General features: G+C 36.8%; 1 protein-coding gene across 2 annotated transcripts in view; it reads left to right on the top strand.

The window, feature by feature from the left end:
• CBL (Cbl proto-oncogene) overlaps positions 1-13782 on the top strand; it is a 118936-nt gene that overhangs the window by 82182 nt on the left and 22972 nt on the right. For both annotated transcript variants that reach the window (XM_056794229.1, XM_056794228.1), the window contains exons 3-9: positions 2327-2473; positions 5662-5818; positions 8210-8331; positions 8627-8764; positions 10259-10346; positions 10782-10913; positions 11135-11338. In XM_056794229.1, coding sequence (XP_056650207.1) covers positions 2327-2473; positions 5662-5818; positions 8210-8331; positions 8627-8764; positions 10259-10346; positions 10782-10913; positions 11135-11338 — 988 coding nt within the window. The remainder of the gene's footprint in view (positions 1-2326; positions 2474-5661; positions 5819-8209; positions 8332-8626; positions 8765-10258; positions 10347-10781; positions 10914-11134; positions 11339-13782) is intronic.

Below are 13782 nucleotides of genomic sequence, written 5' to 3'. Positions count from 1 at the left end.
AAAGTCCCTATCTGTCTAAAAATATCTTTCTCTCTCCCCCAAAGTTGAGAGATCCAGGCCCAGGGTTTGGTGACCCCTGGTCTTAGCACAGCAAAGCAAATGCCCAGAATCAGGGTATCACAGGAGCTATGTGAGATCTTCTGATGCTGTTCTTTTCAGGTTTTTTCCACAACTCTTGGTGTCTGGGGGGATACAGTGATTAGGATCAATGAGGGATTTGTATGGCTCAGGAGAGAAATCTCTGATTTACCTGTCATCCTTGGCTTCTCAAGCAAGAGAGAAATTCAACTGTCTCCCCCTGGAATATCCTCTTCCCTCAAGATTCCAAACCTCCTTCACCATACCCTGCTGTGGATGCAAACCTCAGCATGTCCTCCAGGCATGTCCCCCTCAAAGTCTCTGGATCATTCCTCTATCATAGTTGGGAAAGACTCCTTATAAAAGATGGTATTATAGTTGGGACTTAAAGGAAGCTAGGAAAGCCAGGAAGCAAGGTTCAGAAGGGAGGGTATTCTAAGCATGGGGGACATCTGAGAGAAAATGCCTAGAGCTGAGAGATAAAGTTTCTTGTTCATGGAATAGGCAGAAGGCCAGTATCATTGGATTAAAGAGTGCATATTGGGGAGAAAGGTATAAGAAGACTGGAAAGGTAGGGCAGGACTAGGTTATGAAGGGCTTTGAATGCCAAAGAACATTTTGAATTTGGTGCTGGGAGTAATACGGCACTCCTATGGGGGTGTGTGTGACATGGTCAGACCTGTGCTTTAGGAAAATCACCTTGGTGGCTGTATGGAGGTTGGATTGGAGTGAGGAAGAGTACAAAAGCAGGCAATGGACTTGTCCTCTATTATATTATCTTACTTGGTGAGTCCATTAGCTTCTATGATAGATTTGTTTATCAAATGAGATAACGTAAACATTTAAGCACCAAAATGTATGTTAGTCATTTTATATTATCATGATTTTCAGATCCATATATCCAGTCCTAATTTTTCTCTTGAGCTATAGTTATGTACTTCTTATTTATCTCTGCTATCTCTTAGATATCTCAAACTGAATGTCCCAAAGTCAACATGTCCAAAACAACTCATTGTCTTTCTTCTTAAATTTAAACTTTTCCTTTTATTGTTGAGGGCACCACCATTCCCAATCACCTAATTTGTGACTGGTGTGATTCTTGACTTCTTACTCTCATTCACTCCACTTATCTAATCTGTTTGATATATGTTGTCATTTTCAACATTCACAACATTTCATATATCCCTTTCTCTCTATTCATACAACCACAATCTTCATTCAGGCCCTCATTGTTTCTCCCTTGGACTATTGCAATAGTCTTCTAACTGGTTTCTTTGCCTCAAGTTCCTTCCTACTTTAATCTATCTTCTATTTGGCTGCCAGGTTGATTTTTTTTTTTAAGTCATAGGTCTGAGTATAGATTATAAACACACATCAGCCCCTAATAAACTCCAGTGGTTCCCCATTATCTCAAAAGTCAAATATAAAGTCCTTTGTCATTTAAGGTTCTTCATAATCTGGCCTTTCCCTTCCTTTTCAGTCTTTTTATACCTTGCTCCCTTCTATACATCCTATGATCCAGCAACACTTGCCTACTTGCAGTTCTTCCAATAGGACATTTCACATTACCCATCCCTCATTCCTAGAATGCTCTGCCCCCTTACCTCTACCTCTCAGCTCCCCTGGCATTCTTAAAGACAAATTTAAAAGTCTATTTTCTGCAGTAGGCCTCTCAGAGATCTCACCACTTCTAATGCCTTCCCCTTTCAGATTACTTTCATCCATTCTGTTTACGTCATGTATGTATCTAGTTATTTGTTGTCTCCTCTCTTAGCTTTTGTATGCCTTGAAAAAAGGGACTTTCCCCCCCTTTCCTTGTGCCTTCAATATTTAGAACAGTGCTTGGCACACAATAAATACTGAATAAATGATTGTTTGACTGAATGAATGACTACAGATGATAAGCATTGGTGAGCTATGGTTTCTTCGTTTTAAAAATGAAGATAAAAACATTTTCCCTGGCTATTTTGGTTGTTTTGAAAAAAGCACCTGGTAAATTTTAGAGTGTTGGTAAGCTGTTTAATGAAAAGAAAACAAGTCTTTTCTTCCATTTTCTTTCTTTATATGACAGAATAAGGAGTGGCAGTGTAGAGTTTTTTTTAACAGTGTTGGTCAGAGAAAGTATCCAGATAGTCTCAGACTCATTTGATACTTTTGTAACTTTGCCACTGTATTTTGTTAGCATTTTGCATTGTATATAAATCTTTTTCTTTTGTTCCTTTAAATGTTTTGTTGCTGTCATTTGTAGGCGAAATTTGACCAAACTGTCTCTGATCTTCAGCCACATGTTGGCAGAACTAAAAGGGATCTTTCCAAGTGGACTCTTCCAAGGAGATACATTCCGGATAACCAAGGCAGATGCTGCAGAATTTTGGAGAAAAGCTTTTGGAGAAAAGTAAGTCTCAATGTACTTTATTTGAATAATAGCAAAATTATAATATTTTAAAATACTATTTTTACAATGTCTTTTACTTTATTGTCACCTTAATTTCCAGATGCCAGTCTCTTTCCTCTCCCTAACAAATTCTTTTATAACAATGACTTAAAAAGAGTCAGCCAACAAAATCAGCCAACTCATAATTTTGACAGTATATGATACATTCAGTACCCATAACCTTTTAACATCTGGTAAGAAAGAAAAGGAGGTAAATTGTATATTTCTGTGTTTAAATAAATACATATACTTCCTGTTGACTGGGTTCTGAAATTCTTAGGGAAATGGTATCAAGTAGAAGGAAAGAAACTTTTAAAATAAAATATGCACACTCTAGCTTTAAGTTTTCTCTAATAGCTGATTTTATTTTTAAAAATTGACCCAATTTTCTCTGATGAAATCCTTATTTTTATTGGACCATGAATTTGAAATGCAGAATAATTATTACTTGTAGAGATCCAAGACATATACTTTATCAGTGCCTGGAAGGTAGTGCAATGGATATTATGCCAGGCCTTGAATCAGGAAGATACATTCTATTATTACTCCCATTTTGCAGTTGAGGAAACTGAGTCAAACAGGTTAAGTGACTTACCATGGTCACAGAACTAAGTAAATTTCTGAAACTGGATTTAGACTCAGATCTTCCTGGCCCATCTTTCTGGCCCAGCATTTGATCCATAATACCTCCTAATTTCACTGCTGCATGTTAGTACTTTTATTCTTCTCTTTGACTATCACACTCTTCACAGCCACTATATTAAACCTATTCAGTACCACTATTGAATCCTTATCATACATTCTTTCTCCTTCTCAGTAGATGTTATTACCTCAGAAAACTGAGGCCATCTGTCATGAATTCTCTTTTTCCATCTTCCACATCTTAGAACCTCTCTGCATCATCCTCCATTCTTTTCTTTGAGTTCTTATGTCTCTCCAAAATCCCTTAGGTGTCATCCCTTCGAGAGATGCACTCTTGGGAAAAAGCAGTTTACATCAGTCACTTTCTCTTCTTTTTTCAACCTTATAATCTGACTTCTCAATTTTTTGTAATTTTCCTCCTCAAGTAGATGACTGAAAGTGCTTCTCCCACAGTTAACTACAATTTCTTAATTGCCAAACTTGATGGTTTATTTTTTAGTTCTCATCTTTTGTTAAGCATTTGATATTATTAATACTTCTCTCCTCTGAGTTTTTGTTACATTGCATGATACTTGTTTTCTTCCTATCTGATTGTTTTTTTTATGGTATTTTTTTTTTAAACCTTACCTTCTGTTTTAGAGTGGATACTAAGTACCAGTTCCAAAGCAGAACAGGAAGGGCTAGGAAGTTAGGGTAAATGACTTGCCTAGGATCACATAACTAAGAAAGGGCCTGAGGTCATCTTTGAACCAGGACTTTCCATCTACATACTTGGCTCTCTATCTCCTGGGCCACCTAGGTGCCCCTCTCAGTATTCTTTATTTATTCATCCATATCATACCCACTCTCTCTGGATATACCCTATGCCTTTGTCTTGAGCTCTATTCTCTTCAATTGCAATAACTTTTATTAGCTCCCATTCACTGAATTAATCACCTCAATGCAACTGATTCTCAAATTTATATATCCAGTTTTGGCATCTCCTGAGTTTTAGTCACATGTCTGCAACTGCCTGACTTTAGTCATGTTTCATAGGTACCTCAGACAATTCATTATCACTGTCTTCCAACACTGATTTCTGCCAAAATTCGCCATTTTTGTTCAATATACATCCTTCTAGTTCATATTCCAATTTTGCAACCTTGGCATTGTCCTTTAGTCCTTACTCTCCTATTCTCCATATATCCCAATCAATTATCAAATCTCATTTCTGCTGTCCCATCATTTCTTTCACTTTTCCCTTTTTTTTTTTACTCACAGGGCCCATTCTAGACCTCTATCATCTCTTTTCTGTACAATTGCAATAGCTTTCCAACTAGTATCCCTGTATTGGTTCCAAGGTAGAATTATGGTGAGGACTAGGCTATGAGGGTTAAGTGATTTGGCCTAAGATCACCTAGCTAGGCAATGTCTGAGGTAAAATCTGAATTCAGAACCTCCTGTCTCCAGGCCTGGCTCTCAATCCCCTGAGCCACCTAGCTGCCTCCAATTCCCTTTTTTTTTTTTTAAGGATCAAATATTAATTGACTTTTAAAAACCTTTACAATATGATCCTAAACTACCTTTGAAATCTTGTACATTATTCTGCTTTCTACATTCTGTGTTCTAGCCAGACTGGCCTTCTAACTGTACCTCATATGTGATAATTCATCTCAAGACTCTGTATTTGCACTTGTTAACCACAACTCCACCTCCCACCCCATGCCTAGAATGTCTTCTAACCCCTACTCTTTTATAATAAAATAAGCATATCTGAGTAACAACAAAGTAGATGCCCATTGATTGAGGAATGGCTAATATGGTGCATCGTTATGATGGGATATGACTGTGTGGTAAGAAACAATTAGTATGAAGAACATAGAGATGCATGGAAAGACTTTAATGAACCCATAGAAAGAGAAGTAAACAGAACTGGGACTTTACATGCAATGTAAAGGTGAAGAACAAAAACCCAATGAATTCTGTAGTTATAATGACCAACTTTTGTCCCAGAGAACGGATGAGAAAATAAAGGTCCCTTACTTCTTTATAGGGATTGGGAACTAGGGGGCATGTGGGAGATTTTATGTGCTGTATTGGTTAATTTTGTGGAATTTTTCTCTCTCCCTCTTTTTAATTCCTTATTACAAGGTATAGCTCTCAGTCATGTGAGCCTGGGCAAGTCACTTAATCCTGTTTGCCTAACCTTTATCCTTCTGTCTTAGAATTGTTACTAAGACAGAAAGTAAGGGTTTAAAAGCAAAACAAAACCAAAAATTCCCAAGGTTTAGCTTCCTGGGCAGAAGGGAAAAACAAGTGATGTTTACCAAAAAAATACAAATATTTTTTAAAAATTAAAATTGAGCCTTCAAACAAATATTCCCATTCTAAAATATAACTCTTTCATTCAAGAATAATTGAAATTATTTTTGAAAAGTGTGATTAGGTACTTTTACTCCTTTTTTTATTCTTGATTATACTCATGCCTAGAATGTTGTCTCTTGGGGGGGTGGGTTTCCCCCAATCAGGACAATAGTCCCCTGGAAAAGCTTTCGACAGGCACTTCATGAAGTACATCCCATCAGCTCTGGACTAGAAGCCATGGCCCTGAAATCCACCATTGATCTGACATGCAATGATTATATTTCAGTTTTCGAATTTGATATCTTCACACGACTTTTTCAGGTAGGTCAAAAACTGTTTGGAAGCCTGTGCCTTTGTATTTTGAAAGCATTTTAATTGCAACAAATGTCATTGCTGCTTAAAAGTTTTTTGTTTTTTTTTCTTTAAACTCATGTCAACATTATTTGGCCTTATTATGTTTTCTCCAGTGTTTGCTTTAGCATAAAAATGTCAATTTTCATATAGATTTCTTGAAATTCAGTTTCATATCTAGGACTTACCCTTTCTTTTTTTCATGTTAACTTATTTCTCTCTACTGTTGACAATTGAAGCTGATCTCTAATTTCTTGACACTTTTTTCCTTTTCCTTAAAACAAGTCCCAATTCTCCCGTTTCGTTATTTTCTCCATCCACCCAGGTCCATTCTTATTATACATTACTTTATTAACATATACACTACAGTTGGCAAACTACTCTTCTTGCTGTTCTTTACACATGACATTCTGTCTTCCTTATCAGTGCATTTGCTGTGCTTTATTTTTCCTTCTGCCTCTTTAAAATTTCTAGTTTTCTTCAAAGCTCAAAGAGCTCAAACACTATTTTCTTGAAGAGGTATTTCCTGATCCCTGCTAGTATTTGTCCTTTAACTTTCCCTTGTATTTATTTTGTGTGTGTATGTACATGCTACTTCCTCTGGTAGAATGTAAACTCACTGTGGGCAAAGATTCCTTCATGTTTGTCTTTCTTTCCCCAGCATCTCACATAGTGCCTAGAACCTAGTAGATGTTTATAACTGCTTATCAACTGATTGAGAAGCATGGCTTTATTCTTTATTTCTTTTTGCCTTTTGTAGCTAAACTTTTTGAAAAGACGGTCTGTAATAGATTAGATACCTCTACTTTTCTCTACTTATAACTTAATTTATAAATTTATTATTCCATCAAAACTGCTGTCTCCAAAGTTACTAGTGATCTCTTAGTCACTCAGTTCAACACTGTTGATCAATCTTCCTTTATATTCTCTTCTCTAGATTTTCAGGATGCCTCACTCTTATAGTTCTCCATCTATCTATCTGACTGCTCCTTTTCTGTTTCTTTGCTAATTCCTCTTCCAGATCATACCCTCTAACTCTAGATATCCCCTTAGGTTTCTTTCCTGGGTCCTCTTCTCTTCTCCCTTTCTGTAACTTCATTTGGTGCTTTCAACAGCTTCTCTGGATTTAATTACTATTTCTATGCTGATGATTCTCTAATCTACCTTTCCTGCCCCAAACTCTGCTGACCTTTAGTTTTGAATCTCCAATTGCCTTTCAGACATCTTGAACTAAACATGTCCAAAACAGAACTCACTATCTTTCCCTGTAAACCCTCTCTTTCTTAACCCCTTCCCTAGTTCTATAGAGGACAACCCCATCCTCCCAGTCTCTCATGGTCAAAACTAGATGTCATCCTAGACTCCTCACTGTCTCTTACCATATCCAAGCTGTTACCAGCTGTCTGTTTCACCTTTGAAACATCTCTAATATACCCTCACTCTCTAGAACATCACTTCACACTTGGATTATTACAGTAGCCTGCCTACCTTAAGGCTCTGCCCACTCCAGTCCATCTTTCAATCAGCCACCAAAGTGATTTTGCCAAAGCATAGGTCCAAACATGTCAACCTCCTACTTGGTAAACTCCAGTGTCTCTCTTATTACCTGTAGTATCAAATACAAGATGTTCTATTTGGCATTCAAAGCCCTTTATAACCTAGCCTTATCTCACCTTTCCAGTTTTTTCTTACATCTTATTCTCTGAAATACTCTTTCATCCAGTGGCATTGGCCTCCTTGCTGTTCCATGAACAACATACTCCCATCCCTTGAATCTAGGCATTTTATTTTATTATTTATTTTAAAACCCTTACCTTCTATCATGGAATTGATACTAAGTATTACTTACAAGGCAGAATAGTAGAAAGGACTAGGCAATGAACATTAAGTGACCTGGCCCGCAGTCAAACTGCTAGGAATTATTTGAGACTAGATTTGAACCTAGGACCTCCCATGTCCAAGCCTGGCTCTTTATTCATTGAGCCACATTAAGCCCTGCCTCCCCACAGGCATTTTCATTGGCTGTTCCTAACACTTGGAACACTCTTTCCCTCCTCTGCAGCTTAGCTTCCTTTAAGTCTAGCAAAAACCTCAACCTTCTGTAGGAACCCCTTTCTCAACTTAATTCCAGTTGCTTCCCTTTGTTAATTATTTCTTATTCATCCTGTATCTAGTTTGTTCTGTATATATTTGTTTGTATTTTGTCACCCCCCATTCAATTGTAAGTTCCTTGAGGGTAGGGGCTATCTTTTGCCTCTTTTTGTGTCTCTAGCATGTAGCACAGTGTCTTGCACATAGTAGGTAATTAATAAATGTTTTTTGATTGATTAATGGTCTGTGGTTACTCTCTTTTTTCTTTAGCCTTGGTCATCTTTGCTCAGGAATTGGAATAGCCTTGCTGTGACTCATCCTGGTTATATGGCTTTTCTGACATATGATGAAGTGAAAGCCCGGCTCCAGAAATTCATTCACAAGCCTGGCAGGTTAGCACTCTATAGGAATTTATCTTACTTCAGAGTCTTGATTTGGTTGTCCATTGGCCAAAGTTTCACCTTTGGGTTGAAGTTGAATTTTTAAAAAATTGAAAAAGTTTGCCATAGTGATCTGAGAATTGTTTCAAATTATGAATATTATGTTAATAGCCCATTGGTTTTGTATTTGGAGGTATGGAAAAAGTTATCCTTGATGCTTTGTAAAACCAAATTTTTTTTTTGGTCAATTTCTTTTCTGCCACCTCATATCAGCATACATTAAAACCTTTCTTGTCTGTGTTCTCAGCTACATTTTTCGACTGAGCTGTACAAGGCTGGGTCAGTGGGCCATTGGGTATGTCACTGCTGATGGGAATATCCTCCAGACAATCCCTCACAATAAACCTCTCTTTCAAGCACTGATTGATGGCTTCAGGGAAGGCTTGTGAGTAGCTATTTATCATTCAATGGTGTCCAGGAAGTTGAGGGGCTAAAACACCATTCCATGGCTTTATTTCATGTTCTTTCTACAGGTTACCTGGAGGGGTACATTAATAGAGTATATTGTCTTGACTTTCCCATTATGTTGAACTTAGCTTGGGGGTGGGGGTGGGGTATTGAGCTTTCTTGAATTTTATTACTTGGTTTTATGCTTCTTTGTAAACAAGGTATTATCCATTGTTTTTTATCTGATAAACTTTGAAGAAGCAGAATAAATTAACAAAAATGTTGATTTGACTTTTCACGTTGTAGCCAGATAGCTATTTAATATGATAGTATCTTAGTGATTGGATATACCTGAAAATTTCAATACTCTAACATTAAAAACTCGACTATTTGCATCCTAACTTCTTTCTGGTCCAGCAAGATTTTTTAAGTATTTGACTCTAAACTTTTGCTAATTTGTATTGCTGGCTTCCTATTTGTCACAGAGTCACTTTTTCTTCAGTAGGCTAGTTTGACTGTCTGGTGGCAAACTTAACGTGCAAAACAAGAAATGACTGTGTGTCTGCCTGCACTTTATCTTCTGAAAAGATGAATAAAGTCAGTTTTCCTCTTGATCTCTGCTTTGAATCTACAGAAACATTTGAGCAAAAGAGGTTGTTGCCTCTGCTCTGAGTCTTGGAGTAATGAATGAATGCTTGAACTTTCTTGGTAGATAATCTCAGTGATTTAGCTTGTTTTCTTCATCTCTAAAATAGATATTTACCAATGTGATAGTTATTCTGTACTCAAGCATATTTGAGCCCTTTGTTTAAAAAGAATTTCCTAAAAACAGCTGATATTTATATATTATATGGAAAAATACTGACCCCCCCTCACCTCTCCATATGATAATGTTCTATTAATTGAATCTAGAGATTCTCTATATCACTATAATATCAGTATAACATCATCTTCTCAGAATTGCTTTGTGTCATTTTACTCTCCCTAGAAACTCTTGTGAAATTTATCTTTGCCTTTTTTTCTGATTTTTTTGTATCATCAGTCTTTAGTGATTTAGTTTGAAGTTAAACTTTTAAGTGCCTACATGTGCAAGAACTTGTGCATAATTGCTGAAAATACAAAGATGAGAAAAGATATAACCTTTATCCTTAAGAAGCTTACAGTTTAACAGACGAATTAAGATATATAAATAGGTAACTATAATGAAATTAGAATAATAATATTATTGTTTAGCAGGGTCAAGCATGAAAGATTCAAGGAGGGGATGCATCATGTCTGTCTAGATAGATGAGGAGAAGCTTTGAGGAAGAAGCTGTTATCTCTGTTGAGCCTTGAGAGAATAAAAAGGATTTTTTGATAGGTGAAGGTTTGAGAGATCTTCTTCCCAAAAGTTAAAGTGCTAGCATCAATGTCTCATTTTATTTCTTTATAGTGATACATAATCCCAGAGAATAAAAAGAACATAAATCTTGTTTTGTTTATTTTTTTTTAGCTATTTGTTTCCTGATGGACGAAATCAAAATCCGGACCTGACAGGCTTATGTGAGCCTACTCCTCAGGACCACATTAAAGTTACCCAGGTTAATTGCATATTCCCTTGTAAGAATTCCCATATTCTCAAAAATTGAGCCACTGAGTTCATTAGTTCAGTTTTATGAGAAGGAACTAAGCCAACTGTGTGAAGCCTCAAGGTATAGTGTCCATCTTGGAGTTGTTTGGAATACCATCTGAGAGCTATTTTTAGTTTGACAACTTTTATTAAGCTAGTAATTTTATATATTTTTTCAAACTAGTCTTGTCCTTATACTTCTTTATAGACCATTAGCACAAGGAGTAGGTGCTGCTAATTCTAAGAGAAGAAACTGAGCATTGTTTTAGAATTGATTGGATTTATTTATTTGTTAGTTTTTTTACTCTGGGAAGATCCATGAAACAAGTATTGTTTTTGACTAATCTGTATTTTAGTATGTATGGTCCTAACAAACCAAATGGTCTTTGTTTTTTTCTCTCATAAGGAACAATATGAATTGTACTGTGAGATGGGCTCCACCTTCCAGTTATGTAAAATATGTGCTGAAAATGACAAAGATGTGAAGATTGAACCTTGTGGCCACCTCATGTGCACATCCTGTCTTACCGCTTGGCAGGTATGGATCCAAATCCCACATTCTCAAAGCAAGATAGTTCCTCTACAAAATTGGGTTTTTGCTCTTTGGCCCTTTTCCAGAGACTAAAAGCATGACCAGCAAACTAGACTGATAGGTTTTAGTTTTCATCACTGCATAATATATTTTATCCTTTCCTGATGTATAAGATATTTTAAACACTTTCAGATGTCTGAGGCTATAACTAATCTCTTTCTTTACAGGAATCAGAAGGTCAAGGTTGTCCATTCTGTCGGTGTGAAATTAAAGGTACAGAGCCCATCGTGGTGGATCCGTTTGATCCCAGAGGAGGGGGTGGCCTACTTAGGCAAGGAGCAGAGGGAGCTCCTTCACCAAATTATGATGATGATGATGATGAAAGAGCTGATGATTCCCTTTTCATGATGAAGGAACTGGCCTGTGCCAAGGTAATGCTGCTGGGAGTAATTTAGTTCTTCTGTGAAGCAATGAATCATTTGGTGCAAAACACAGTGTATAGGAATTTTATCCCAGGCTTTGATTTATTCAGATATTTTGTTTGATAAAATAATTAGGATAAGAAAAGCCAATCCTTTTGCAAGTAATTATTAAGTACCCACTGTGTGCTAGGCACTTTTGCTAGGGGCTGAGGATACAAATCCATTGAATAAAATCTTGTTTGGCAATAATACTCTATCTGTTATCTTGTTTATAAATAGAGAATTTTTCTTTAAACCCTTATTTTCTTAGAATTAATACAAAGAATCAGTTCCAAGGCAGAAGAGTGGTAAGGCCTAGGCAATTGGGGTTGTGACTTGCCCAGTGTCACACAGCTAGGCAGTGTCTGAAGCCACATTTGAACCCAGAACCTCCTGTCTCCTGGCCTGGCTCTCTATCTATTGAGCCACCTAGACTAGAGAATCTTCATAGAATGAAAAGTTTGGAGCTTCAAGATACTTGATAGATTATCTAATTAAATCCCTTCATTTATAGAGAACACTGGAGTCCATTAAGATGAACAGACTTGTCCAAGTTTGCAAATCTACTAAGTAGAGTCTGGATTTGATCTAAGGCTCTCTGACTTCAAATCCAATGGTCTTTCCACTATACTGTTTTTCCTTAGATGCTGATCTATATTCATATGAAATATTAGAAAGACGACATTAAGGATACCCCAATCCATTAAACGCTTGAAATTATAGTATTTGCATGGTCTGAATGATGAGAGTAACAGCACAACAAATTGGCCATTTGGCAATGAATTTTTAGGTCATGAAAACCCATGAAGCAAAGAAAAGTGCAAAATGATCCTCAGAAATTAGAATAGAAAGAAAACAAGATTAAGAGCTGCTTTTAAACATGAGGGAAAAATATAAAAGAATTTAATGGGCAAAAAGATGAATTTTATCAATTGTAAATAAGTGTAAATATACTTGCATTAATCTCCCAAATAAATGAAAGCAAATGGAAGAATGAATTAGAAAATAAAGCCCAATGATGTATATAAGAAACTAATTTTAAGCATACAGGCATAAAACTAAGGATCTAGAATAAACTTATCATATATTTCATGCAATTCCAGAAGAACAGGAATTTCAGGCATGATTTCATGTAAGGCAATAATAGAAATGGATGGCAAGAGAGAGGGAGAAACATTGTTAAGAATATTATTCCTAAAGGCATTATAGAAAACAGAATAATATCCTTATTAAAAATAAGGGGGAGGGGGCCATCTGGGTGGCTCAGTGGTTTGAGAGCCAGGCCTAGAGTTGGGAGATCCTGGATTCAAATCTGGCCTCAGATAATGCCTAGCTGTGTGACCTTGGACAAGTAACTCAACCCCCATTGCCTAGCCCTTACCACTCTTCTGCCTTGGAACCAGTACACATTATTGATTCTAAGATGGATGGCAGGGTTTAAAAATATATATACAGTATTTGGGTGCAGGCAGAATCTTCATTATTCATTATTAGTTAAAAAAATTGCTTCTTGTTTTGGTTTGGACCTGTGATTTCATTGATGTAAGCAAACTTCCCTTTGAGGAAATTCTTTCTACCAGTGTACTATGGGGGAAGAAAGCAGGGAAGGGAATAAGTTTTTATAAATTGCCTGCTACTTGCCAGATACTGTGCTAAGTGCTTTAGAAATAATATCTTATTTGATCCTCACAACGCCCATTTGAATTAGGTGCTGCTTTTATCCTCATTTTAAAGTTGAAGAAACTGAGGTAAACAGAAATTCAGTGACTTGCCCAGGGTCACGCAGCTCAAAGGCCAAACTTGAACTTAGACTTTTTTTGGACTGCAAGGCCAGGTTTCTATCCATTATTCCATATTGTATTCCTATAAGATTGTAGAGGGAAGCAGAAGGTATAGAAAAATATAACTTGTACATGGGGAAACAAAAGTCATCAGAATATGAAGGAAGTCCTAGATTCACATCTGGCCTCGGACAGATTGTGTGACCCTGGGCAAGATTGAGGAATTTGGAGGTCATTATGTTCAAAGAGGCCAGTTGCTGAACTTAGTGAGGAGGAGGCAGAATGACCTGAACTTTCATAGATGAATCTGCGTCAAAGGTTTGGGCAGAGTAGCATAAACTTTTAAAAAAAAGAATTTGTTGCTGAGTGATCGTGGCAGAGGGGGAGAATTCGGAGGTTGTATTAAGGCAACAAGGAGTATGCCAATTTCTCTTCCTGACAGTGTCTGCAGGAAGTGTAAGAGAAGCAGTCATCAGACTTGGAGAGGCTACCAAGAGATACGATGTCCTCAAGGGAAAATCTAGATTTCGGGAAGTACCAGCAGTTGGAAGAAATGTGAGGAAGAGGTCTAAGATGAAATAAGTTTGTTAATAAAAGCACATTGCAAAGGGAACAGATGGAAAAGAATGCAAA

The sequence above is a fragment of the Monodelphis domestica genome, chromosome 4, assembly GCF_027887165.1.
Source record: "Monodelphis domestica isolate mMonDom1 chromosome 4, mMonDom1.pri, whole genome shotgun sequence".
Taxonomy (NCBI): domain Eukaryota; kingdom Metazoa; phylum Chordata; class Mammalia; order Didelphimorphia; family Didelphidae; genus Monodelphis; species Monodelphis domestica.
The sequence above is the reverse complement of the archived record's forward strand: the minus strand, read 5'-3'. Positions and strand labels throughout refer to the sequence as shown.